At 36.6% G+C, this 26114-nt stretch overlaps 1 protein-coding gene across 4 annotated transcripts in view; it reads right to left on the reverse strand.

Annotated features, from left to right (window-relative positions):
- Positions 1 to 26114, reverse strand: part of ARMH3 (armadillo like helical domain containing 3) — a 214464-nt gene that overhangs the window by 39618 nt on the left and 148732 nt on the right. For all 4 annotated transcript variants that reach the window (XM_074295399.1, XM_074295400.1, XM_074295397.1 and 1 more), the window contains one exon: positions 9287 to 9365. In XM_074295399.1, coding sequence (XP_074151500.1) covers positions 9287 to 9365 — 79 coding nt within the window. The remainder of the gene's footprint in view (positions 1 to 9286; positions 9366 to 26114) is intronic.

The following is a 26114-nucleotide window of genomic DNA, read 5'->3' on the forward strand; positions in this document are numbered from 1 at the left end:
GGAATGAATGAAAGGTTTTCTTAGAACACCGCAGGAAAAGAGTGGGTCAATTATCTGCTTGTATTCTAGTAGGTGTCTCAAAAGGCATGAAAATGAACATGGTTGCTGAGGGAAAAGAAGAACAGCTAAGCTCAGATTTCTTTATTCTCCAGGGCTTATCTCACGGAAAGTCTTCTATGAAGGTTTTCTATTCAACTTTCTCTTGGCCTACAAGTATAAGTGGTCTTGATGCCAATAAATATTTAATAGGATTTAAAATACAAAACATGGATTAGATAGTTTAGCAGCAACTAGAAGTCCCCAATAGATGTTTTTCAAAGATTTAGAAAAGAAGTATGAGATATCATCCAAAGCTACTAAGCTGATTCCAAGCAACTCCACTGAAAATTCTTGAATGAGAGGCTATCTCCAATCAAAGAGTAATAATAAGGTAAAATTTATAGAGTGCTGTAGGTTTGCAAAGTGTTTTTTATACACTCATTTGATCCTTACATCAAATTACTATAAGTATCATTATCCCTAAAGAAGAAGCTCAGCATGATTGTTAAAGAGCTGACCTTGGAGACCTGAAGGCCTGGGTTCAGGTCCTACTTCTGATCTCTCCTGGCTGTGTGACCTTGGACAAGTCACTTAAACTATCAATGCTGCAGACCATATTATAAGACTTGAATACAATGGCAGTTATACTGGGTAGAAAAAACACAGTAAAATAACATTTAAGGACCACAAGTAGGAGCAATTAGAATTAGAGACTCGGTAACTCTTAGGGTATATAAATCTTTGTTCTGTTAGATGTACCTACCTAATGTTCCACTTTGTCCTCGAAAAAGACTTCTAAGTTCTGACAGCCTCAAGAAACACAATTTTCTGGGGCAGACCCCTCCTCAGTCTCATTCACTTGCATTGTTTCAGTGAGGCCTTTGTTAGGACTATTGTTGCTTTCTAAACAAGAGCCAGGCTTCCATGCTGAGGCTCTTTTTCATATGTCCAAAAGATGGATACAATTTTGCTATTAAATCTTATACTTGATTTGGGTTGAGGTCCCTTTAAGATTTCTTTCTGATTCCCAACCTCCCCATGGCTGAAGAAGCTAGGATCTTTGATTCATAACTCCTGGTCAAAAAGCACCCTTTTGAATTCCAACGATATCCGGGCTTTCCCAGCCCCCACAGGTTCTGAGCTAACTTGGGCTTTCCCAGCCCCCAACGATATCCGGGCTTTCCCAGCCCCCACAGGTTCTGAGCTAACTTGGGCTTTCCCAGCCCCCAACGATATCCGGGCTTTCCCAGCCCCCACAGGTTCTGAGCTAACTTGGGCTTTCCCAGCCCCCACAGGTTCTGAGCTAACTTGGGCTTTCCCAGCCCCCCACTATCTGCTCAGGTTTCCCCAACCCCTCCAAATAGCTTCTTCCTTATCTAAAAACCCATTGAATTCTATTCAATGCTAACCCTGGCCAAAACCAGCCAGGAGCCTGGGACTCCACCCACCTTCAAGATCATAAAAAGGAAACCCTGGAGTCCACTCTTGGCAGGGGCTCTAAAACATGGTATCTTTCCAGCCATGTAAGGGTTCCTGTCCGCCCGGCAACCACCCCTCACCCTGGAGTCTTTCTACCTTTAACCTTACTTCCAAACCCCATAATAAACCTTTTTTATCAATCTAGATTTTCGGGCCTGTAAATTCTTTTACAGGGGACTTTGCAGTCACTAGACTGCATTTAACTATGTATCCTTGCACCGAACCAAAAGGGGTTCCCCCTTTCCTAACTCTCATCAGATTCATGGAGGGCAAATCATTCTAATCAGAACCTAATACCCTCATCGTGACCAAATTGTTGTGAATTTTTCAGCCTAACAAATTGCATGAGTTTTTATAATATATACACAGGTGTCCTGTTTGTCTGGGGTAATTTGGGAAGCTTGCTCATTTTGACCTCTTGCTTGTAAGTGCTATCTATATCTTTATGAATAAAGATGATCAAAAAAACACAAAAGACTTTCCTAAGAGCTATGAAACAGCTCCCAGTAGGCCCCTTGATTTATTTCTTTTAGGTTTAATGCATTTTTAAGGATCACCTTCCCCATGGCTACAGGTTCCTATCTTATCTTGTCCTTTATTTCCTTTTACATCTTCTCTGGCTTTGGGGCATTTCCTTCTCCCAGGTGAGATAAACCAATTGAAATGTGTTCTTAATTAATTCTACCCAAGAAGGTGAGGAAAGAACATTTAAAGGTGTCAATAAGAATAAACTAGCCTCTAACTCATGGGTGGCCAGAGCAAACAAAGAAGGCTAGAGCCTGGAAGAGTCAAGAAAAAAACAGAAGTTTAACTTCAGAGTGAGAGAAATGGCTTGCCAGCAGAAGAGGGGGGGAAGAATCTAGACACATGTTCCAGGGCCATGCCTGTAGTGGGGAGGGGACACACCTAGATAGACCACAATTCTTATATTGATATCTTTGCAGGGCTATTTAGCCCCGACAATGAAGGGCAATAGCAACTCATGTGACAAGTTTAATTCATAGCAGCACTTCATGACCAGAACTTGTTCTGGCTTGTCCTAAATGAGTTCAGAGAATGCCTAGTGCTGGTCAAAGCAATGAGTAAAATATATAGCATTTTTGCCAGAGGATGAGAGCATTCACAAAGGATTATTGTTATGCCAAGTTCAGGGTATAGCTTACTTGCTGGCCTTAGCTCTGGAAAACAGGGTGTCTACTAATATCTTGACAAAGGATATTATGGTTGGAGAGCCCAGTTCATGGTTTGAGAAAGAATAGCAATTAACATAGACTGACAGGCTTTAGATTCAATGACTTTGGGATCTACATTGATTCCTCTAGTCTCCTAAGGCCATTTTTTCCCCCTCCAGTGCAGCTGTGACACATTTACTTTCAACTGACCCATTTCTTCCCTTAATTTATCATTTACTTCTTGGAACCAAGCCAGACTTTAAGGAGACCATGACCAATTTGCCCATAGATAGTTTCCAATTCATCCATGTTACAGACACATTGTAGGATGAGTCTGAGAAGAAGAAAGTCATTACCTCCACCAATAAGTCATTCTTGTAAGCCCACATTTCTTACCTGTGCTTTGGAAGCACCCAGAGCACTGATTTTCATTTCCCCAGTAGATCATATCTCGATCCTTTCAGTGTTGGATATATCTTCAAGACCTCTGAAACTTTTTGATGTGGGTTAAGATTCCTTTCTGATTCCCAATTCCCATGAATTCCAATGGGAGATATCTGGGCTCTCCCAGTCCCCATGGGATCTGAGCCAACTTGGGCTGTCCCATTCCTAATTCTAATGATCTGCTCAGGTTTCCCAATCCCTACCCCAAGCACAAACAGTTCCTTATCTAAAAACCCACTGAATTCTATTCAAATTCTAACCCTGGCTGAAACCCAGCCAGGAGACAATTTGGGACTCTACCCACGAGCCCCTTCAAGATTACCAAAAGCCCCCCATTATAAAAGGGGGAAACTGGAGTCCACTCTTTGCAGAAATCCCAAGCATGACATCCTTTCGCCGGCCATGTCAAGGGTTTCTATCCACCGGTGCCAGCCCTGGCCCTGGTTTCTTTCTACCTTTTAACCTTACTTCCAAACCCACAATAAACCTCTTATCAATCTAGGTTTTCGGGTCTGTAAATTCCTTTACAGAGGACTCTTGCACCGCTACAAGACCTCATTTAACTTTGTATCCTTGCGCCAAATCCAAAGTAGTTGCAGGGGAGCTCTATTTGACTCCATGTACCCTGAACCTGCCACTAGACCTCAATTAACCCTAATTTCATTTAGATACTCCTTATCTAATTCTCATAATTTTCATCCATGAAAAGTTTTCTAAGATCAAGGTTTTTCTGAGATTCTTAGATCCTGATATATAAGGTAGTCTAAGATAATGGCTTTATTAAAATAAAAACAACAACCAAAAACCCCTGCAAAAACATGTATTGAAAGGAAAGTTCTAATTCTAGATTCTGAATGAAAAGAAATCTAGATTTGAATCCTGCCTCCAACACTTACTGTATGATCATAAGAAAGCCACTTTAATCTCTCAGCCTTAGTTTCATATTCAGTTAAATGGGAATAATAATAGGGATGATGTAAGGAATAGATGTAACCTCTCCTACTCGGAAGAGTTACTGATTGCCAGGGCCATACATACCAATCTTTCCCGATAGACATGGAGATGAGACTGATGTCAAAGTGCCAAACAGCCTTTCTTAATTGATATTCTCAGCAGGAAGCAAGAGCAAGTATATGTCTTTGCTTCTCTGAATCCCTCTATATCTTTGCTTCTCTTGCCTATTGTAAAGCTAGCCATTTATATTTACTCTCCTCTGGGATTACCTTGTGTCCAGCCCACTCAGCACTGTGTAGGTGGATCCACAGAAGGGAGATACCTGGAGTTAATGCTGCATCCTAAGAAAAGATCTAACATCTGTAAGATACAACCTCCTGCCTCAGAGGCCAAATCCCCCTTCTACCTCCTGGTCCACCCAACCAGCTGACATGGCCTAGATGGCAATTTTCGAAAGGAAAGTCTCTAACAACTAGACCTGTGATTTCAGGCAACTTCAACATGAGAAAACTCATCTACCAATGTAGCACTTCTGTAGAACATTAACCAAGTCAAAGGGATTTCCTTCATTATAGCCTTATTACCCTTATCAAGGCAGACTCTTCTACATGCATCCTTAATCCCATATCCTCCAGTTCCCAGATACCTTCCTTATATCTCTTTTTACCTTTAATCTCTCCCTATCAGTTCCTTTCATCTCTACAAATAAATGAATGTCTTCACTATCCTTTAAAAAAAACCTCATTCAATGGGCACACTACTATAATTATAGAACATTCTTCTCCTTCTTAGCTAAACTCCTTGAAAAAACTTGAAAAAACTTGAAAAAACATTCAGTGCTTCCACTACTCTCTCCTCTTGGTCTCTTCTAAATCCTTTACAATCTGATTTCTGACCTCATCAATTGAAATTGCTCTTTCCAAAGTTACCAATGATCTCTTGACAAATCTAATGAACTTTTCTTAATTCTCTTCTTCTGGCCTTCTCTTCAGCATATGAAACTGTTAATGACCTTTTCCTTTTGAATACCATCTCCTCTCAACTTCCTGATACTGTTTTATCCTGATTTTCCAATCTCCCAATCATTCCTTCTCTGTCCCTTTGTTGATTATTTATCCATGTCATGCTCACTAACTATAGGTGCTGCCTAAGACTATCCTGGGCCTTCTTCCCTGTTCACTTTATTACTATCTCACTTGTTGATCTTGATGAGAAAACCCCAAAACTCTGAAAAATCCTTAAAGGAGAAAACCTCCTTGGACTCTGCCTCAGGGAGGAGACTCCACCCCAGCACAGTTTCATCTTTGTTATCTGGGTAGGGTCAGCTCAGTTCCCAAACCTATTGAATTCAATTTAAATTCTAACCCTGGCTGAAACCCAGAGAGGAGCCAACCTGGGACTCCCCTTCAGCTTGTAGCCAAAGCCTCCTATTATAAAATAGCCAGACTGGAGCCCTCTCTTTGCAGAGGGTCTAAACATGCCATCACCATGCCTGGCACCAAAGACTCTCTGTCCACTGGAACCCTGATTCCGGTGCCCTTTTATCTCTACCTTCACATTTTACTACTAGATGACTTTACTTCCAAACCCCATAATAAACTTCTTTTATCAATCTAGGTTTTCGGGTCTGTAAATTCCTTTACAGGGGACTCTTGTGCCACTACTAGACCTCATTTAACTCTATATTCTTGCGCCGAATCCAAAGGGGTTGCAGGGGAGCTCTATTTGACTCCCTGTACCCCGAACCTGCCACTAGACCTCAATTAAACCCTAATTTCATTTAGGTGCCCCAATACTAGATCTCATCAATCTCACCAGATCCCATGGTTTTATTATCGCTATGTACATGTCTTGTACATTCCAATTGTAGTCTCTGCTGAGCTAGATGTTTCATAGGTATCTAAAACTCAACTTGTCCAAAACATATTTTCCTTTCACCTCCTTCTATCCCCCAAAAGAAACCCTTATCCTTTTCTGAACTTTCTTATTGCTATGTCATAATTCTCACAAGCTTATAACCTTAGTATCAATCTTTTTTAAAAAATAAATTTTTATTGATTTTTTTAATGTTTTTTGCATCATCATAGTTATCTTTAGTATCTCTCTTCTTCCTCCACTCAGAGAACCTTCTTATGTAATAAACAGTATTTTTTAAAGACAAAAAAAAAAAAAAAAGAAGAAGAAAAGAATTTCAGCCCAATTGATCAATCAATATACTAAAAACAAATCCCCAAAACATGTGTAACGTATAATGCCTGCAAATGTTCTACCTCCATGAAGAGGTAGATTCGGGTATCATCTCATATGACTTTTGCCATAGCTAGTAAGTACCTGAGGCTGGATTTGAACTCAGATCCTCCTGACTCTAGGACTGATGCACTATCCCTTATGTCACCTAGTTGCCCCTATGCTTGATCTTTATAATTTTATTATATTTACTTTTGATTTTTTTTGTGTGTGGTTGTTCTCTCCATTCATCCCCATATCCAATCTGCTTCTACATTTACAACATCTCTGGTACAAACATCTCCTTCCCTTCACTCACAAAGTTACAAATCTAGTTTAGGTTCTCATCCTCCTTCTCTCCTAAAGCACTCTCATAGCATGACTGGTCTCTTTGTGTGAAGACTTTGTTTACCTAATTTATCCTCCACTTGTCATCAAAGTTATTTTTCTAAAGCATAGCTCTGATCATGTCACTACCACTCCTTGTTCAATGAGTTCTAGTGGTTCCCTAGTATAAAGTATGGGCTAGCTCCCTGGAGGGCCTCGGGGTCAGCCAGAGTCAGGATGAATTAAAGTTCTTGGTCTTTAGGGGGAGAAGTGAAGGAGACAAAGCTTTCCAAAGATATAACCTGGATTCTCCAGTCCAGAGCCACCAGCCTCTTTTTTCCTCATCCTGCAGCAAAGTGACTTTAGCCTCTGTCTCTCTGCCCTCCAATCTTTGCCTAAGATTATCTTAACACCAAACATTCAGCAAGCACCAATGGTGAGAAGAGCCATTTATCCAAACATATGCTAATAGAGTCATTGTTTCACATGAAATAGGTAATTAGCCTTAAGTGCTCCTTGTCTGATTCAAGCACACCTTTTTGGAGTTTCAGCCCTCTACACAGTAGTATCTCCTGCTAGTATCTCCAGGATCAAATACAAAATTCTCTACAAGTTTTCTTATATATTATTCCTCCCCACAAATTCTATGTTCTGGTTATACTTGCCTATTTGTTCTTGATTTATTGCTTGTTGATAGCTAACTGACCAGATCAAGTTTCACTTTCTGCAGGAGGCCTTTCCTAGTTCCTGAAGCTGTTAATGCCTGTTCTCTCTGATTACTTATCCTCTATTTTTACAAATCTATGCTCCTAATTATTTATGTGTTGTTCTCATTAGAATAGCAGCTCCATAAAGTAGGGACAATGTTTTTGCCTTTGTTTGTATAGTCATCACTTCATAGAATAAGTGTTTAGTACATAGTTAGCATTTAATAAATGCTTGTTGACTGAGAGAATTGGGAAGTAAGGAGTTGAGGAGAATTGCTTCAAAGGCATTTCTCAATATTGTTATCCCTGCAAAAAGCTGGGTTCTTCCTCTCAAACAAGACAGTCTCTCTTCTTTGGCTTGTGATATATGTACATTTGGGAGGAAACTTCAAAACTTTGTTTTGAAGGAAAAGTGGATAGTGGAGGCCGGCTGCTGAAGCTGTATGCTACCTAATCATCTTTTTCCCCAAACCATTTTGTGCATCAGAATAAATTTTATTACTGGCCTGCTACTGTTATGGGAGAAAGATTTAAGTTTGACATTCCTAAGTTACTGAACACTACTGCACATAACTGATAGGAAAAAAGCTTTTTCATTTTCCTTAAAGTAACAAATTAGCTGGGACTTACTGTGATAACAAAGTTGCCCTCTCCTATTCATCAAGTTAGGCAAAAACGCATTGAATCATTTTAAATAAAAATCATACGACTGATCTGAAATGGCACTACAGGGAAGAAGCAGCTCCATCTTACAGACAGCAAGTACAGCAGAAAGAAACTGCATTCAGTGGAGCGGGACTCCTCACTGGGCAGGATAGGAACAAAGAACAAGAAAGCCAAAACATCAGAACAGTTTAAATGCTAGGAAGAATCCTTGCAGTTCCCTACAGAAACAGAGACAAGAAAGAAAGTAGAAGTATTAGGTGAATACAACCCTATCCTGCCCCTCAGTTTCAAGTTAGAATGAAAAGAAAGCACCTACAGTGGCACATTCTAAGGCTGCTAGTTAGGAATAAAGCTCTTTAGGCCCTGTTGGATGGCCTTTGAGAATGTCCAAGCACATTGCCACATCACTGGCCAGCCGATTGGCCCAGCTCACAGGAGACTAGGTTGACAAGTGAGGCCAGTTAGAAGAACAGAAAGGGAAGAAATAGAGCAACCTAGCTGGGTTATTATGATGATTGTCATGGCTTATTATGACGGCTGACGATTAAGTGTCTCTTTTCACATGAGTACCTGGGAAGCAAAAAGTAGAGGAGCATGGAGCAAGCGGGGCACTGTGAAAGGGATGGCACACTTTGTGACATAAAGATAAGACTCAGCATCCCAGTCCCATACATCATGCTCATCCTCCTGTCACGCCAAAACCCCATCTGCACTCTTACGTAATCCACACCCAAGTGTAGGTGCCTTGGGAGCAGAGGAAATTGGGCCAAGTTCAGGGAAAACAAATACATGCCTGTATTTGGATCTCTACTCAGTCAGCCTGTCCCATTGAAAACCTTTTCAGAAATCATTGCTCAGGGCCAAGCTATTTCAATTACTGTCCCAATGAGTGCACTGGCTTTAATGAGCCCAAATGCTGCAAATTAAGCTGAACTCAGGATTTCTCTAATTGGCAGTTTCATCCTTTTCCAAGTTCTCATTTCTTATTTTTGAAAATCAACATGACTGTCTGCCTGAAGAAGGAAAAAACACCACCCACCCTCACCAGGCCACTAAGAACACACTAACTTGTCACCTGCTTGTCTTTTATATAATCAAATGATGTGGGTAGTATAAGCATCTCAGTTTCTGCTTAGTAGCTATAGGCCCCTTCATAATTACTCCGCAGTGGAATTGTTCTCAAACAGACTAAGCTCAGCTAAAGGAGCTTCCCTACCCACTCTCATTTCCAGCCAGTAATACAGAGCAGTCAAAGGTTGTGGTACTCCTTACCTGTTCTTCAGACAGCTGGGATATGTGATTCACTGCAGCATAGGATTCAATCTTGGGGTTAAAATGGTTGATGATAGCTCTGAAACAAAGAATTGATATTAATAAAATACTAGGTGCCAGAAGAAAAGGCAGTTAAGTCAATATGCTAAATTTAATGCTCCTGGAGAAAATAGCGTACATATGTGATAATACGTTTCCACATGCAGGGAGGAATAAACCAAAGCAACAAGAAAAATCTTCAATAAACTTCCAATGTACTATAGGTTAAGAGTTGCTACATTTCTCAATCACCATGCTTATTGTATTAGCTGGGCTATACAAATCTAATGCTCCAAGGCCTATGGGATTCTCTCAGACCTATTCAGGAAGACAGTAACCTCATTATCCTTACTAACTGTGGTAGGGAAGATGGAGGGAGATCTGTCCTTTAAACTATCCTTGATTAATTCAAGCCTCTGCAGATGATCAGAATTTCCAGAAGAGTTGAAAGATGTCTTGCTGTACAGAAACTTCTTCAGAAAGCAAAAGTTCTAAAAATCTAAATAAATTCCTCTATTTCCATCCCACAGAAAGTACATGGTATGCTGCTACCTCTCCAGGACTTTTATTTGGAAAGTCCAAGTACCATTCTGATAGCTTCTCCACTCAAAAATGCCAGAAATGATGCACCTTGACTAAAGGGAAAGGAGTTTCACTCTTCTACATAAGGAACGTTTTTAAAAAAATTATTGTAGCTTTTTATTTACAAGTTATATGCATGGGTATTTTACAGCATTGACAATTGCCAGACCTACATAAGGAACTTTTGAAGAAGCAGAGATTTTTGAAGACTTCCCTTTCAAATTCTTTGTGCTCCCAAATACTTGACTTATTCCTGAAAAGGCCAACTGAATGGACAGAGGCCAGAAATAGACAAGGTATAAAGGTCACCCTCTGGCACAATTGTGAAGGAGGCAAAAGTCTTTATTTAACACTTCTTTTTTTGTATCTTTATCCAATAGACTGATTTTCTCCTTTCCTGAAAAATCCAGAGATTGCTAAAGCACAACTGCCTCCTCTTCCCTACCCTTTTAGACAAGTGACAGCCACAAAACAGGTGAGAGAATGGCTACTGTCTGTCCAGTACTGGATTCAAAGGGTTAACGTAGAAGAAAAAACAACATGCTCTGCTTGGACTCTGAACTTTTTTTTGAAGGGGAAAAATGAACTTTAGCAAAAAAGAAACTTTGTCTGTTTTCAAGTAGCTCATGTTACTTCTGAATAGAGGACAAAGACAGAATATAACCAAAAAGAAAGAGTAGCCATCACAGTATGGGCACTTAGGAGGAAACAGATTTTTATTTCCCTCTAGACCTAATATACTGAGATGTTAATTTCAGCCCTCAAGTATTCCCAACAGTCCAGTTATTGTTAGTAAAGAATTTTCTTGATTAAGTATATCTTGAAGGCAAGAAAAAAGAGAAGGAGGGGGGGAGGGGAAAGAAGGGAATAGAGAAAAGAGATTAAGTTGGAGAAAAATCTAATGCCTCTGGTGCAAAATGGGTAATAGATAAGAGAGTTGGGAGCCAGTTGCCACCTTTCTACCCAAAATGAAGGTGAGTGGTGTTCTTCCTATTCCAGGAAGAGGAAAGGAAGAAAAAGAGAAGGTAAGAAGACAATGAGAAATATGTAAGAGGATATTCATGCTTCAATCACAAGCTGAACTAAATGACTTCTGAGGGTTTTTCCCATAATCCTTAAGATTCTGATAATTCTGAAAACTCAACTGTGATGTCTTGAGGGTATTTCAAACTCAACTTGTCCAAAATACAACATATTATATTTCCTTAGAGTGTATCTCTCTTTTAAACTTTCTTCCCCTTTTTAAAATGGGGCATCACCATTTTTTTCCAGTCACCCAAGTTTGATGACATTCTATTATCATCCTTGACTCCTCACTCTTGGTTAACTCATTTTTTATAATTTCTTTCTCTGTAACATATCTCACATACTTTCCCTTTTCTCTATTAAAACTTCAGGGATTTATCATCCCCTAAATCATCCAATCTAGATTACTAGAGTGGCCTTTTTATTGTTTTTTTTTTCCCCTAAGTTTCTCTTCACTTTTATCCATTCATTCTCCATTTAACTGTCAAAGCAACTATCCTAACGTTTAGGTCTGGCTATGTTACTTCTGTACTCAATGAATTCTCTATTACCACTAGGATCAAATATAAACTTCTCTGGCATATAAAATTCTTCACCACCTGACCCTTTCTTTGTTAGTTTTCTTACACTTTACTATTCTTTTTGGTTCAACCACACTGTCCAATGTCTTGTTCTTCAAACATGACACTCCAACTTTGAATTTCTGCATTAGTGACCCCCATTACCTGGAACAGCCTCTCATCTCACCCTCTTAGAATCCCTAATTTCTTTTGAGACTCAGTTCAAATACCACCTTCTTCAATTGGTCTTTTCTAGACTACTTTACTGGTGCCTTTCTTTCTAAGATTGCCTTGTATGTTTTCTGTATGTCTCTTTTATATAATGGAATGACAAATGGCAGGAGAAATAGCAATTTGCATTAGTTATTTTTCAAATTACTGAAGATAAGTCTTGTGGTATATCTGGAGAACACTCTAAAGCAGAAAAGAAATATTAAAGTATTAGTGAAAATGTAATACCTGCATGCACTTAAGCAGCGAAAACCCCAGCTTTGCTGACTAGTCAATAAGGAATTTTATTCTAGATTGAGCACATGATGCCTTCCTATAGTATGATAGAGGCACAGAGTTGGGAAAATTTGGAGAGCCAGACTTCAGAAGGAGCTTGGAATGCTGCTTAGTTCATGTTCAGTGACAAACGAAAGCAGACTCAATCTCACTGCACCTACCTGATTCTTAGTGTAAGGCAAGGACTACCCACTTGGCCTAGCCAAAAGGCTAAGCAGATTTTAAAAGGATATGACCAATACTGGAGTAGAAGAGAGCAGGGAAGAGGGAGAAAATAAAACAAGAAACTCAATGGGAAAAGGTGACAATTTCTAATCAAAGTCTCACCTTTTCAGAAATCAAGTTTCCAAGTGTAGTCTGCTGGGCAGGTCCCAGTCCTGAAGCATTCATTCACTCAGGGCATTTAATGAGCATGAGAAGACTCTGTTCTCAGTTTGAGAGAAAAGATAATTCAGAAGTGACTTGGTTTTCTCTCTAAAAGATTGTCAGTAAAAACAGAAAAGCTTGCTAAACTTCTCATGCCACAAAAACTGGAGGATGGCTCTTGTAGTTTTTTCTGTTTGATATGGTATTTCTACATGTAAGGCGGATAAGACTGGGGGTGAAGAGGAAGATTGGAGAACAAAGTTGAATCCTAATATTGAGTCTCCTGAAACAGCATCAAGGCAGAGACAAACAGATAAACCCAACATTTTCCAAGGATAATTTGTAGAGTAGGAACTTGGATCATTCTTCAATATAACTCATAAACGATAACAACAGAAATTTTTTGAAATTAAACTAAACTGAAGATAAGGGTCACTTAAACAAACTGAAGCAAAATGAAGCAGACAGATGGAACTGCAAGGCTGAGCCTAAAATTGGCTGGGGATTTCTCAGTCCATTTTTACCTTGCTCTCTCTGACTCATTCTTCCAAAAAGACAACTTTCCTTTTCATGGAGCTAGATGATGGAAAGGATATACTATCAATATCCATATTACCCAAAATGTGTGCTTTAAAGTTGCTTTAAACATATAGGTAGCTACAACTTGAAGGAAAGTGATTTTTCTTCCTAAAACTCATTTATGAATTCAAAGAGATGGAGAGAGAGAAAAAGAAAAGGAGAGAAGAGAAGAGCGAAGAAAAAAGGAAGAATGGGAAAGGGAAATCTTTGAAGGCCCTTGGTGATCTTCCATGGGCACATGTCTTTTGCAGGAAATACTAACAAGCATTTGTTTTTCAGCCAAGAGCCCATAACAAGTTTTATCCCCACACTGTCAGCATTATTATTCGACACAGCAACAGAAATGCTAACTATGGCAATAGAGTGAGAAAATGAAATTGATGAAATAGCTTGGCAAAGAAGAGGCAAAATAATTTTTATTTGCAGATGATATGATATTTTACTTAGAAAACCTCTGAGAATTGACAAAATATTCATGAAGAATTAACTGCTTTAAAAAGAAGCAGGATACAAAACAAATCCAAAAGATCATGAATATTTCTGCATAGAACTAAGAACAACCAAGAAAAAGAAACAGACTAAGAAATACCATTTAAAATAAAAATGGAATTCATTAGATATTCTGAGAATTAAATATTTAAAATTTTTGTGAAAACAAGGCTTATAGAAATAAAAGAAAAATCTAAATAGAAAGATGATCAATGTTCTTGACTAGCTGCCCTGTTTAATAATAAATGATATAAGCCAAATTAATCTGCAGATTAATTCTATGTCACATTTCCATTGGTAGATTAAGAGAAAATAAAATTCATACTAGAAGGGATAAAAAGATTAAAATGTCTAACAAATATTCTCCAACTGGCAAATGGTTAAAAGACATGAAAAGGTAGTTTTCAGGAAAAATCAAAACTACATACAATCATATAAAAATATTCTAAATCATTATTCATTAAAGAAATACAAATTAAAACAATCCCCTGGTACTATTGCACACTTATCAGAATGGTTAATAACAAGTCAAGAAAAAAAAAAGACAAACGCAGGAGGAGTTGTAGAAAAATTGAGACCCTGATGTACTGTTGGTATACCTATGAACTGGTCTAACCACTCTGAAAACAATTTGGAACTATGCTGAAAGGGCTATCAAAGTATGGATAACCTTTGACCTAGCAGTAACTAGGTCTGAGTCCCAAAGAAATAAAAGAAAAAGGATCTTTATGTACAAAAGTATTTATTACAGCTTTTTGTAGTGGCAAAGAACTGAAAATTGAGGGGATAGTCATCAATTGTGAAATGGATGAACAAGTTGTGGCATATGATTGTGGTAGAATACAAATATATTCTATAAGAAATGATGAGGGGGATTGTTTCAGAAAAAACTGGGAAGACCCAAATGAACTGATACAAAGTGAAGTGAAAAGAACCAGGAAGTCATTGTGCACAGTAACATCAATATTGTAACAATGATTAACTGTAAAAAATCTTAGCAACTCTGATTAACATAATAATTTAAGATAATTTTTAAAGATTCAATGAAAAATGATATCCACTTCTAGAGGGAGAATTGATAACATTAAGTGCTAAACTTTTCAAATTGCCATGTCAAAGAAACTGATACAATTGATTGAAAGATTATGAAAAAAAAGTTTTCAAAAGAGCTGCAAATTATTAATGATTAATACAAAATTAAAATTGTTCACTGGAAATGATAGCCATCAATAGAAAATGGTGGCATAGAAAAAAGTAAATACATTACTTGTCAGTAGAGCTATGACTTATGCTAGTCATTTTGGAAAATGATTTTGAATTTCTGAATTACAAAGGAAATTATAAAATGGTTCATACATTTTGACTCAATGGTTCTACTATTGAGTTTCTATACCAAAATTATTGAAAACAAGAAAAGACCTAGATATAGAGACATAATGAGACCAGCACTCTCTAGAATAGTTAAAAATGGAAGTAAACTGTGCCCAATAATTGGGGGATAAGTATAATGTCACAAAGAATGATTAATAATATAAAGAATTCAAATATATAAAATTTGTGTGAAATGATGCAGATTTAAAAATGCAGAAGAAAAAGAACAATAGACAATTTCTATACTTATGTAAAAGAAATCAACTTTAAAGAACAAACAAAACTCAGATCAAAAACACAGGACAAGAAATACAGGAAGAAGGCAACATGTTAAGGAACTAAAAGGAATTTTTTTACTTTTTTGTGTCATGAACCCCTTTAATAATCTGGTAAACTTTAAGGACCCCTTCTCAGAAAGTTTTTAAAAGGTATAAAATAAATCACATAAGACTACAAAGGAAGTCAATTATATTGAAAATTTAAAAATATCTTTAAAACAAATTCATGGATTCTAAGAATCTCTGTCCTGGGTTTTGGGATTCTAGATTCAAAACAAAAAAAGTTGACAAGGCACCAAGAATGCATCAAAAGGAACAATAATAAAGAAAATCAAAGAGAAACAGCTAAAAGATTTGCCATAGAGATGAGGACTATACAAAAGAACTACAGAAATCTTTGAATGTTATGGAATATTATTGTTCTATAAGAAATGATCAGCAAGATGATCTCAGAAAGGCTTGGAGAAACTTACATGAACTGATGCTAAGCGAAGTGAGTAGAATCAAGAAGACATTGTACACTATAAAAATAAGATTATGTGATGATCAATTCTGATGGACGTGGCTCTTTTCAACAATGAGGTGATTCTGGCCAGTTCCAATATGGATGAGATGTAGTCATTTGCATCCAGAGAGAGCACTGTGGAGATTGAGTGTGGATCATATAGTATTTTCACCTTTTTTGCTTACTTTTTATTTTCTTTTGCCTTTTTGATCCAATTTTTCTTGTGAAGCATGATTATTGTTAAAATATATATATATATATATATATATATATATATATATATATATATAATATATAAGAACTGCATATGTTTAGGAGAGGGTAGAAGGGAGAAAAATTTGGAACACAAGGTTTTGCAAGGATAAATGTTGAAAACTATCTTTCATATATTTTAAAAATAAAAAAGCTGCTATTTAAAAAAATATTCAATTTAAAAGCCCCTTTTGGGGAACTGGAATTTTTATATACATGGTAGAATACAAAAAGAATACTTTATTTGAACTGATGAATTGCTGTTACTGAGTACAATATTGTCCTGTTTCTTATCGTTTAATTTTGTTTTGAATTCTGAAACTATTCTGCTCATTATTTCTTATAGAATAATGATATTCCAACACGATCATATACCACAACTTGTTTAGCTATAACCCAATAGACAGGTATCCTCTTGATTTCCAATGCTTTGCCACCATAAAAAGAGGTGCTATAAATATTTTTGTAGTTTTGTACTTCTTTTGCCAAGCTGTCAATATTCTTTTCATATTTTTCTTTCATAGCTCTCATTTTGTTTTTAAAATCATTTTTACTTTAACTCTTTTAGGAATTCTGATTGGGCTTATGCCTGATATACCTTTTTTAATATATATTTTTTATTATAGTTTTATATTTACAAGATACATGCATGGGTAATTTTTAAGCATTGACAATTGCAAAACCTTTTGTTCCAACTTTTACCCTCCTTCCCCTCACCACCTCCCCCAGATGGAAGGTTGACCAATACATGTTAAATATGTTAAAGTATAAGTTAAATACAATATATGTATACATGTCCATACAGTTATTTTGCTATACAAAAAGAATCAGACTTTGAAATAGTGTACAATTAACCTGAAAAGGAAGTCAAAAATGCAGGCGGACAAAACTAGAGGGATTGGGAATTCTATGCAGTGGTTCATAGTCACCTCCCAGAGTTCTTTCTCTGGGTGTAGCTGATTCAATTCATTACTGCTCCATTGGAACTGACTTGGTTCATCTTGTTGCAGAGGGCCACGTCCATCAGAATTGATCATCATATATATTGTTGTTGAAATATATAATGCTGATAAGCCTTTTTCTTTGAAGCTTTACTTCTAGATTGTAGTGTCTCCTTAATGCTACCCTAACCTTGTAGTTTTCCTTTGAGCTACTCTTAATGCCCGTCCGTCAATGACACAGCTAGGCCACACTTACCTATCTTTGGGCACCAACCTGGAACATAGAGACAGACCACCAGGAGGTAGGGGTGAAGCGAAAGAAAATTTATTCTTAGATAGCACATATTTATATCCCCTTGAGGATCTGGGGGAAAAGGGAGGTCCTTTAGGAACCTGGCATAATGGGACTGGCCCGAGAAGAGGGAGGGAGGCTTGCTAGACCTTGAGAGCACTAAGGAGGGACTCCATGTGGTACCTGGGGTCAGATATTGCCTTCTGGGGATATGCCCCACCTCCACATAAGACTTGCCTGTGCCTCAGTACCTCTCATCTCTCAGGTCCTCCCTCATGCCTTGAGCTGCATTCTTTGCTCCTAGAGGCTTTTTAACCCTTACATCTGTGTCTTAAGCTTCCCTGTTACCACAGTAGTTCTCTAAGATAGGGTTCTTTTTTGTCTATTTGTTCATTTTTCCAGCCTACTTGTTTACTTTGAGTTTTATGAAATTACTGAATTCTGTAAATTTCTGTGGGGCATTTCTGGCCTAAACTTCTGTTCTTTCACAGCTCAGTCTTGGGGTCTGCAAATTCTTGTTTGTTCAAGAGAGCATAATTAAATAAAAAATGAGTAATTTTGATTATATTAAATTTAAAAGATTTTGCATCGGCAAACCAAATGCAACTAAGGAAAGCAGAAAGCTAAGAAATAATTTTTACAGCAAGCTGTCATTTCCAAAGGCCTTATTTCTTAAACACATAAAGAAAGGAATCAAATTTATAAGGTTACAAGTTATTCCCCAATTGATAAAATATCAAAGGATATGAAAAGGAAATTTTCAGAAGACCTATAGTCATAAGAAAAAATGCTAAAAATTACTATTGATTTGAAAAAGGGAAATTACAACTTCTTTTTTTCTCTCAGGTACCTCTTATCTATCAAATTGGCTAATATGACAGAAAAAGAAAATGACAAATGTTGGAAGTGCTGTGGAAAATTTGGGACACTAAATGCACTAGGTTGGTAGAATTGTGAATTGTAAACTGAATCCATTCTGAAGAGTAATTTGGAATTAAACCTAAAGGGCTAAAACATCCTTTGATCCAGGAATATAACAACTGCATCTGCTATATGTTCAAGGACAAGGCCAGCAAGAAATTCGTCACCCAAAACATCTTGGAGCTGGGGCCATATCTGAAGCCAGTGTCTTTGACTGCACTACACTGCTCAAGCCACATATGAAACTACATTACTGTGGAATGCATGATAAAGAATCAATTCTGTGAGTCAGGAAAAAATTGAACAACTCCCACTCTGCTTCAGACCTGCAGGTGGTGTCCCCAGATTCACTTCAAAGCCTACATAAAGAGCCATCTGCCCCTCAAGGCCTCACAGAGGAAAATAAAATGACTGGCATACCTTTTGAAAAAATAGTATGTAAAGAACACTTTCGGAGAAATCTAAGAACGTCCGAACTGAATTGTGAAGTGAGAAGAGCAAGAGGAACAATGAATAATAATAATAACTTTGTAAAGAAAAATAATTTTGAAAGACTTATGAACTGATCAATATAATGATTAACTATAATTTCAGAAGGCTGATAGATAAAGTATGCTATGCACCTCCTGATGGACAGACAGGTGAGTTTCAAATATGGTTAATGTAAAAACTTGTTTTGTTTGACTGCGCATTGTTTGACTCTGTTTCAAAGAAATTGCTGTTGAGGTTTTTTTTCCCCCTCCAAATTGAAGGAATTGGGAGAGGAGAAGTTAAAAATGAGATTGCTGAAAAAGAAAAGAAAGAAAAAAGGATCATTGAAGAATTTTTTTTTTTAAATGCACAGAAGAGAACAGAAGGTCAGTCAAGTAGGCCAGCTTTGAAAGTTACATGCTAAATGTATTATATGTTTATAAAGAAAAGTGAGCTATATATAAGAGAGTCATAGTTTCATGTGTAATGCTCCTTTTTTGTACTAAACTGTTTATGAAAATGCTCATTTTATTCGGTGTTTATTAAGTTTAGAATAAAAAATTAGGTTTTTATATTAAAAAAATTTAACACCCCCCCAATATTGGACATTATTGCTATTAATTTAAAATTATTTTTTCTTATTGGGAACACATGGGGTTTTCTGTATAATATATGAAAATAAAATGAATCAAAACAATTTTTCCAAAGCTAAAGATAACTTTTTCCAGGCTATCTATGGAGCGGACTGTCTCAGAAAAAGACCTTACTTATTCATGCTTTTTTGTTTGTTTATTTTTAGTTCTTTGCTCTTCAGCTAAGAAGAGGAAATAGTCTAAGGAAAATTTGTTATATACAGTGACTGTGTTATATCCCATATATGAGACATCATAATTGTTTAATAAAATTGTACAAATGCTACATCTTGGTGAATTTTTGAAAGGATTCTCTCAGGTAAATTTCCCAGATGGTTACTGAATTTGTTGTTCAGTTTCATCTGACTCTTTATGACCTTATAGCCCAATGGGCCATGGGGTTTGATTGGAAAAGATACCTAAATGGTTTACCATTTCCTTATTGGTTTGGGTTTGTTGATTTGTTTTAAATGAAGGCAGGAGTTTAAGTAACTTGCCCAGAATCATACAGCTAGTAATTATCTGAGAATAGATTTGAACTTTGGTCTTTTTGACTCCAAACTTACTGCTCTATCCACTGCCATACAGCTGCCCCATTAAAGAATTAGCTGCTTGTGTTTCTATTGCGATTATATCCCAAAGAGATCTTAAAGGAGAGAAAGAGACCCACATGTGCAAAAATGTTTGTGGCAGCTCTTTTTGTAGTGGCAAGGAACTAGAAACTGAGTGGATGTCCATCGTTGGAGAATGGAGCGACTATCTTAGTTTAGGCCTTCATCATCTTTGAGCTATCAATGGTCTATCTGATCTCCTTGCATCCAATCTCTTTTCCACTACAGTCCGTTCTAAATCCTTTAGCCAAATTGATTTTCCCAATACACAGATCACACCATATCATTCCCCTCTAAAATTAATTTGTTGTTTCCTGTTACCTTCAGGATAAAATATAAACTTTTCTGTTTAGCTTTTAAAGGCATTTAAAACCTGGTCTCAACATCTCTTTCTAGTCTTGTTGTACATTACTTCCCTCTCATATTCTGACCTAATCAAACTGGTTTTCTCTCCATCTCCATGTTTTTTTCACCACATGTTCCCCAAATCTGGAATGTATATACTCCTCACTTGCACTTCAGAGAATCCCTCTATTCTTTCAAGATGCAATTCAAATATTAACTTCTATAAGAAGCTTTTCCTAATTCCAATTGACAGTGTTTTCCCTCTTAAAATACCTTGCAATTACTTTGTATTTATTCTATATGTACATAAGGATTTTTTGTCTTTTACAATGGAATTTAGACTCTCTGCTAATAGAGACTGTTTCATTCCTGCATTTGTATTTACAGTGTCTAACAAAGTCCATGACATATAGTGGGCCTTCAATAAATGTTCATTGATTGATTTCTTAAATTGTTGTCCAGCTATAATTTAACTTTTATTATAACTTTTCATATGTTTTATCTTTTTTCACCAATAACAGTTCCTTGAAGGAACATACATACATACATAAAATTACATTACGTATAATACATAATTATATATATATGTGTGTGTACACACATATATACACGTCTCCCCATAGCAATGCCTAAAACAATGCCTTGTGTGAAAGTAGCACTTAGTATTTGTTTAGATTTAAAGATCACAAAGAAAATTACTTCTATTCTGCTCTTTCAACAGCTATTAAAATCTCCTGTTACAAGAATATTACAGAATGCCAAAGATCTCAGGGAACAGTATTCTAACAGGCAATTCCTAGGAGGAGACATTCAACAGCTTCAGGCTCAGTTTAGGAGGAGTAAGGAGGGGCCAAGGAGCCAGGCAGGAAAGGGTTATTATTAAAGAACTTATGGTATGGGATGCTACTTGACCAAAACAAATAGCTTTTCTCCCATAGGCTGAAGTCATACTTGCATATATATTTGCTGGGAAACTTACTTGATGAGAAGGTATCTCAATAGGCTTCATGGGGAAATCCAGCAGCTCTCATTCTAGAAGTAAATCTAGGTAATTTATTGTCTTTTCTTTAACCAATTCATTGGAAGCTTTCTTTTATCTTATAGGTACAACTCTATTTCCCCTCAAGAATGAGTCAATGTTCCATTTTTCTCAAGAAGTTTCCTTCTCTGAAGTATAACAGCACAGTTCAGAGATCTGTCCACATATTGTATGCTAGATAAATGGCTGAGAGTGAGGGGGTTTGTGGATAATCACTGTGGTCATGATTGTTTCTGCACCAAAAGCTCAGGTAAAGGATTGACTTCTGTAAGGTAGTGGAAGAGGGCACAGGAATGACTGATTAGTATGTGGCAATAGTTGACATGGTTGTGTGGGATTGGGCAATTTTTTATTTTTAAACCAACATTTCTGTTCACCTTCAAAATTGCTTCATGCTCTCCCATTTCATGCAGTAATAAGCTTCCCTCTTTGTGGAGTCAATGAATCTTCAGCCCATCCAATTCACTATCAACAAAAAAAGCAATTTCCCCTGATGCCTGTTAACAGCAGCGCATTACAAGGCTCAGAGACTCTGCTGATTAACATTAAACAAAACAAACCCCTAAATACAAATTTACCTTATAACCTTTTTCACTTTCAAACTAACTAAAGTCAAACTTGCAATGAGTGACCCCTTGGGACCAAAAAGTATCATGAGTTTCCATGTTTCTCACCAAATACGAGGCCTTAGCTCCCTTTCTGTCAACAAGCCTTCTTTCTTCCCACAGCCCACCACAAGCCCTGAACACTATTAGATCTGTGTCTCTCATTTTGCTAAATACAACAATCATTTAAACTGGCCCCAAAGAGATACTATCTATATATCTGTATTAAAAAAGTTGGGGTGAGGTAAAAGGAGAAGATGTGTTTGAGTGACTTTCATAGAGTTTATATTTTGCCTAGTAAATTGTCTGAGTCAGCATTCCAATAGATTTCGAGGTAAGTCATATATCTGTGGAAGAGTTAGTATCAAAAATTCTTTTGTATATATATATTGTATTTAAAAAAAAAAAAACTACAATTGGACCTTGCACTTACTGAATGAAATGCATTGCTTGGGGGAAAAGGATATGATATGGTATATGAGTAAATATATAAATATATATACATATCACACACACCTTGAGGTGAGAGGATGCAGAGTTCATTCTTTGAAGTTTTGTGCATATACAGGCACATCTGCAAGTTTGGCTTTCATCTTGATGCATACCTTTACCCAACATGAGTTTCTAACCTCATCATCTGCTGGAAATTAATAATATTTGGTTCCATAGCTACTCTGCTTGAAGAAATGAGATAATTTCTAATAACTATGGTCCTAAACCATATATTTGGGCCAAAGGGAGATTCCAGGGCTTTTATACATTACCTCTAGATCTGTTATAGAGAAGGAACAGAATTCCTTTCCTTTTTAGCCCCCACCACTGAATTGCCATAATAATATTGTTTAGTTAACACACATCATGAAGTGGGAGAGAGTACAGGTGCAGAATGAACCAATGAAGGCAATTAGTTCATCCCTGTTTCCAAGCAAGACAGCACCTAATCTTGACTCCAAAGTGTTTTCTATCTTTTTAAAGATCAATTTATGGTTTTGTGTTATTAATAGAGAGCTAGAGCTATTGATAAATAAATTTAATGCCCTTATTTCTTTTGAATATTTCTCAAACTTTGTGGATAGAGTGGTCATGTAGTTTGATATCCCCTACTCCTTCCTCACTGGGGTGTGGTTTACAGATTTTCTGGGATCAAAAGTAGAGCCACAATGAGAGTAAAGTAAATGAAGTACATGCCCTGAATGCACAAAACTGAGGAGCCCCCAAAATATAAAAAATGTATTTCTACTATACCAAGCATACCATGGCATTAAGCTAGAAAGGCACAATTTTATATTCCTGCATCAGGCACAAATTTAGCTACTTAGGGTGTTGTTTACCAAAAAGGTTTCAAAAGCAAGGGATTCCAGCTATTTTCTCTTAAGTATACTATGGACTCCAGGAATATAGTGATGTATTGGCTCACATAATCAACAAAGATTTACCTTTGTGCCCAGCTCTATGACAGCATTCAAGAATGTATAAGAGGTATCCTGAGTTATGGAACATTTAGGATACCAATCACCTATCCAGGATATTGGAGCCATCTCAATATTCCAAGTAGACATCCAATTCCAATTAGTGGTAAAAATTTGAATTCTCTGACTGCAACTAATGCATTTAAAAATGTTTATCACCCCCAACCAAATATTAAACTTGAAATACAAAAATTAAAAGGAGAAATCAATAATATTTAAAGTAAAAAAAACTATTGAATTAATAAATAAAACCAAGAGTTGGTTTTATGAAAAAGCCAATAAAATAGATAAACCTTTGGTAAATCTGATCAGAAAAAAGAAAGAGGAAAATCAAATTGTTAGTCTTACAAATGAAAAGGGGGATCTTTCCACCAATGAAGAGGAAATTAGAGAAATAATAAGGATTACTTTGCCCAACTTTATGCCAATAAATTTGATAACTTAAGTGAAATGGATGACTTCCTCCAAAAATATAGGCTCCCTAGATTAACAGAGGAGGAAATAAATTGCTTAAATAGTCCCATTTCAGAAAAAGAAATAGAACAAGCTATTAATCAACTCCCCAGGAAAAAATCCCCAGGACCAGATGGATTCACATGTGAATTCTACCAAACATTTAAAGAACAATTAGCCCCAATGTTATATAAATTATTTGAAAAAATAGGGGATGAAGGAGTCCTACCAAACTCCTTTTATGACACAGACATGGTACTGATACCTAAACCAGATAGATCGAAAACTGAGAAAGAAAATTATAGACCAATTTCCTTAATGAATATTGATGCTAAAATCTTAAATAAGATATTAGCAAAAAGACTTCAGAAAATCATCTCCAGGATAATACACTATGATCAAGTAGGATTTATTCCAGGAATGCAGGGCTGGTTTAATATTAGGAAAACTATTAATATAATTGACCATATTAATAATCAAATTAATAAGAACCATATGATCATCTCAATAGATGCAAAAAAAGCATTTGACAAAATCCAACATCCATTCCTACTAAAAACTCTTGAGAGTATAGGAATAAATGGACTATTCCTTAGAATAATCAGGAGCATATATTTAAGACCGTCAGTAAGCATAATATGCAATAGAAATAAACTACAACCTTTCCCAGTAAGATCAGGAGTGAAACAAGGTTGCCCACTATCACCATTACTATTCAATATAGTACTAGAAACGCTAGCCTCGGCAATAAGAGCCGAGAAAGAGATTCAAGGAATTAGAGTAGGAAATGAGGAAATCAAACTATCACTCTTTGCAGATGACATGATGGTATACTTAGAGAACCCCAAAGACTCTGCTAAAAAGCTACTAGAAATAATTCAAAATTTCAGCAAAGTAGCAGGATACAAACTAAATCCACACAAATCCTCAACATTTTTATATATCACTAACAAAATGCAACAGCAAGAGATACAAAGAGAAATTCCATTCCAAACAAATGTTGAGAGTATAAAGTATTTGGGAATTCATCTACCAAAGAAAAGTCAGGAATTATATGAGAAAAATTACAAAACACTTGCCACAAAAATAAAGTCAGATTTAAATAATTGGAAAGACATTCAGTGCTCTTGGATAGGCCGAGCGAATATAATAAAAATGACAATACTCCCCAAACTAATCTATTTATTTAGTGCTATACCAATCAGACTCCCAAGAAACTATTTCAATGACCTAGAAAAAATAACAACAAAATTCATATGGAAGAATAAAAGATCGAGAATTGCAAGGGAACTAATGAAAAAAAAAAACTCAGAGGAAGGTGGTCTAAGTGTACCTGATCTAAAGCTATATTATATAGCAGCAGTCACCAAAACCATTTGGTATTGGCTAAGAAATAGACCGGTAGATCAGTGGAACAGATTAGATACAAAGGACAAAAAAGGGTACATCTATAGCAATCTAATCTTTGACAAACCCAAAGATTCCAACATTAGGGATAAAAATTCATTATTTGGAAAAAACTGTTGGGAAAACTGGAAATTAGTATGGCAGAAATTAGATATGGATCCACACTTAACACCATATAACAAGATAAGATCAAAATGGGTCCATGATTTAGGCATAAAAAGTGAGATAATAAATAGATTAGAGGAACAGAGGATAGTCTACCTCTCAGACCTGTGGAGGAGGCAGGAATTTATGACCAGAGGAGAACTAGAGATCATTATTGATCACAAAATAGAAGATTTTGATTACATCAAACTAAAAAGTTTCTGTACAAACAATACTAATGCAAACAAGATTAGAAGGGAAGTAACAAATTGGGAAAATATTTTTAAAAGCAAAGGTTCTGACAAAGGTCTCATTTCCAAAATATATAGAGAACTGACCCTGATTTATAGGAAACCAAACCATTCTCCAATTGATAAATGGTCAAAGGATATGAACAGACAATTCTCAGAGGAAGAAATTGAAACTATATCCACTCACATGAAAGAGTGTTCCAAATCACTACTGATCAGAGAAATGCAAATTAAGACAACTCTGAGATACCACTACACACCTGTCAGATTGGCTAAGATGACAGGAACAAATAATGATGAATGTTGGAGAGGATGTGGGAAAACTGGGACACTGATACATTGTTGGTGGAGTTGTGAAAGAATCCAGCCATTCTGGAGAGCAATTTGGAACTATGCCCAAAAAGTTATCAAACTGTGCATACCCTTTGACCCAGCATTGCTGTTATTGGGCTTATATCCCAAAGAAATACTAAAGAGTGGAAAGAGACCTGTATGTGCCAAAATGTTTGTGGCAGCACTTTTTGTAGTGGCTAGAAACTGGAAGATGAATGGATGTCCATCAGTTGGAGAATGGTTGGGTAAATTATGGTATATGAAGGTTATGGAATATTATTGCTCTGTAAGAAATGACCAGCAGGAGGAATACAGAGAGGCTTGGAGAGACTTAAATCAACTGATGCTGAGTGAAATGAG

This window comes from Sminthopsis crassicaudata, chromosome 2 (genome assembly GCF_048593235.1).
Source record: "Sminthopsis crassicaudata isolate SCR6 chromosome 2, ASM4859323v1, whole genome shotgun sequence".
Lineage (NCBI taxonomy): Eukaryota > Metazoa > Chordata > Mammalia > Dasyuromorphia > Dasyuridae > Sminthopsis > Sminthopsis crassicaudata.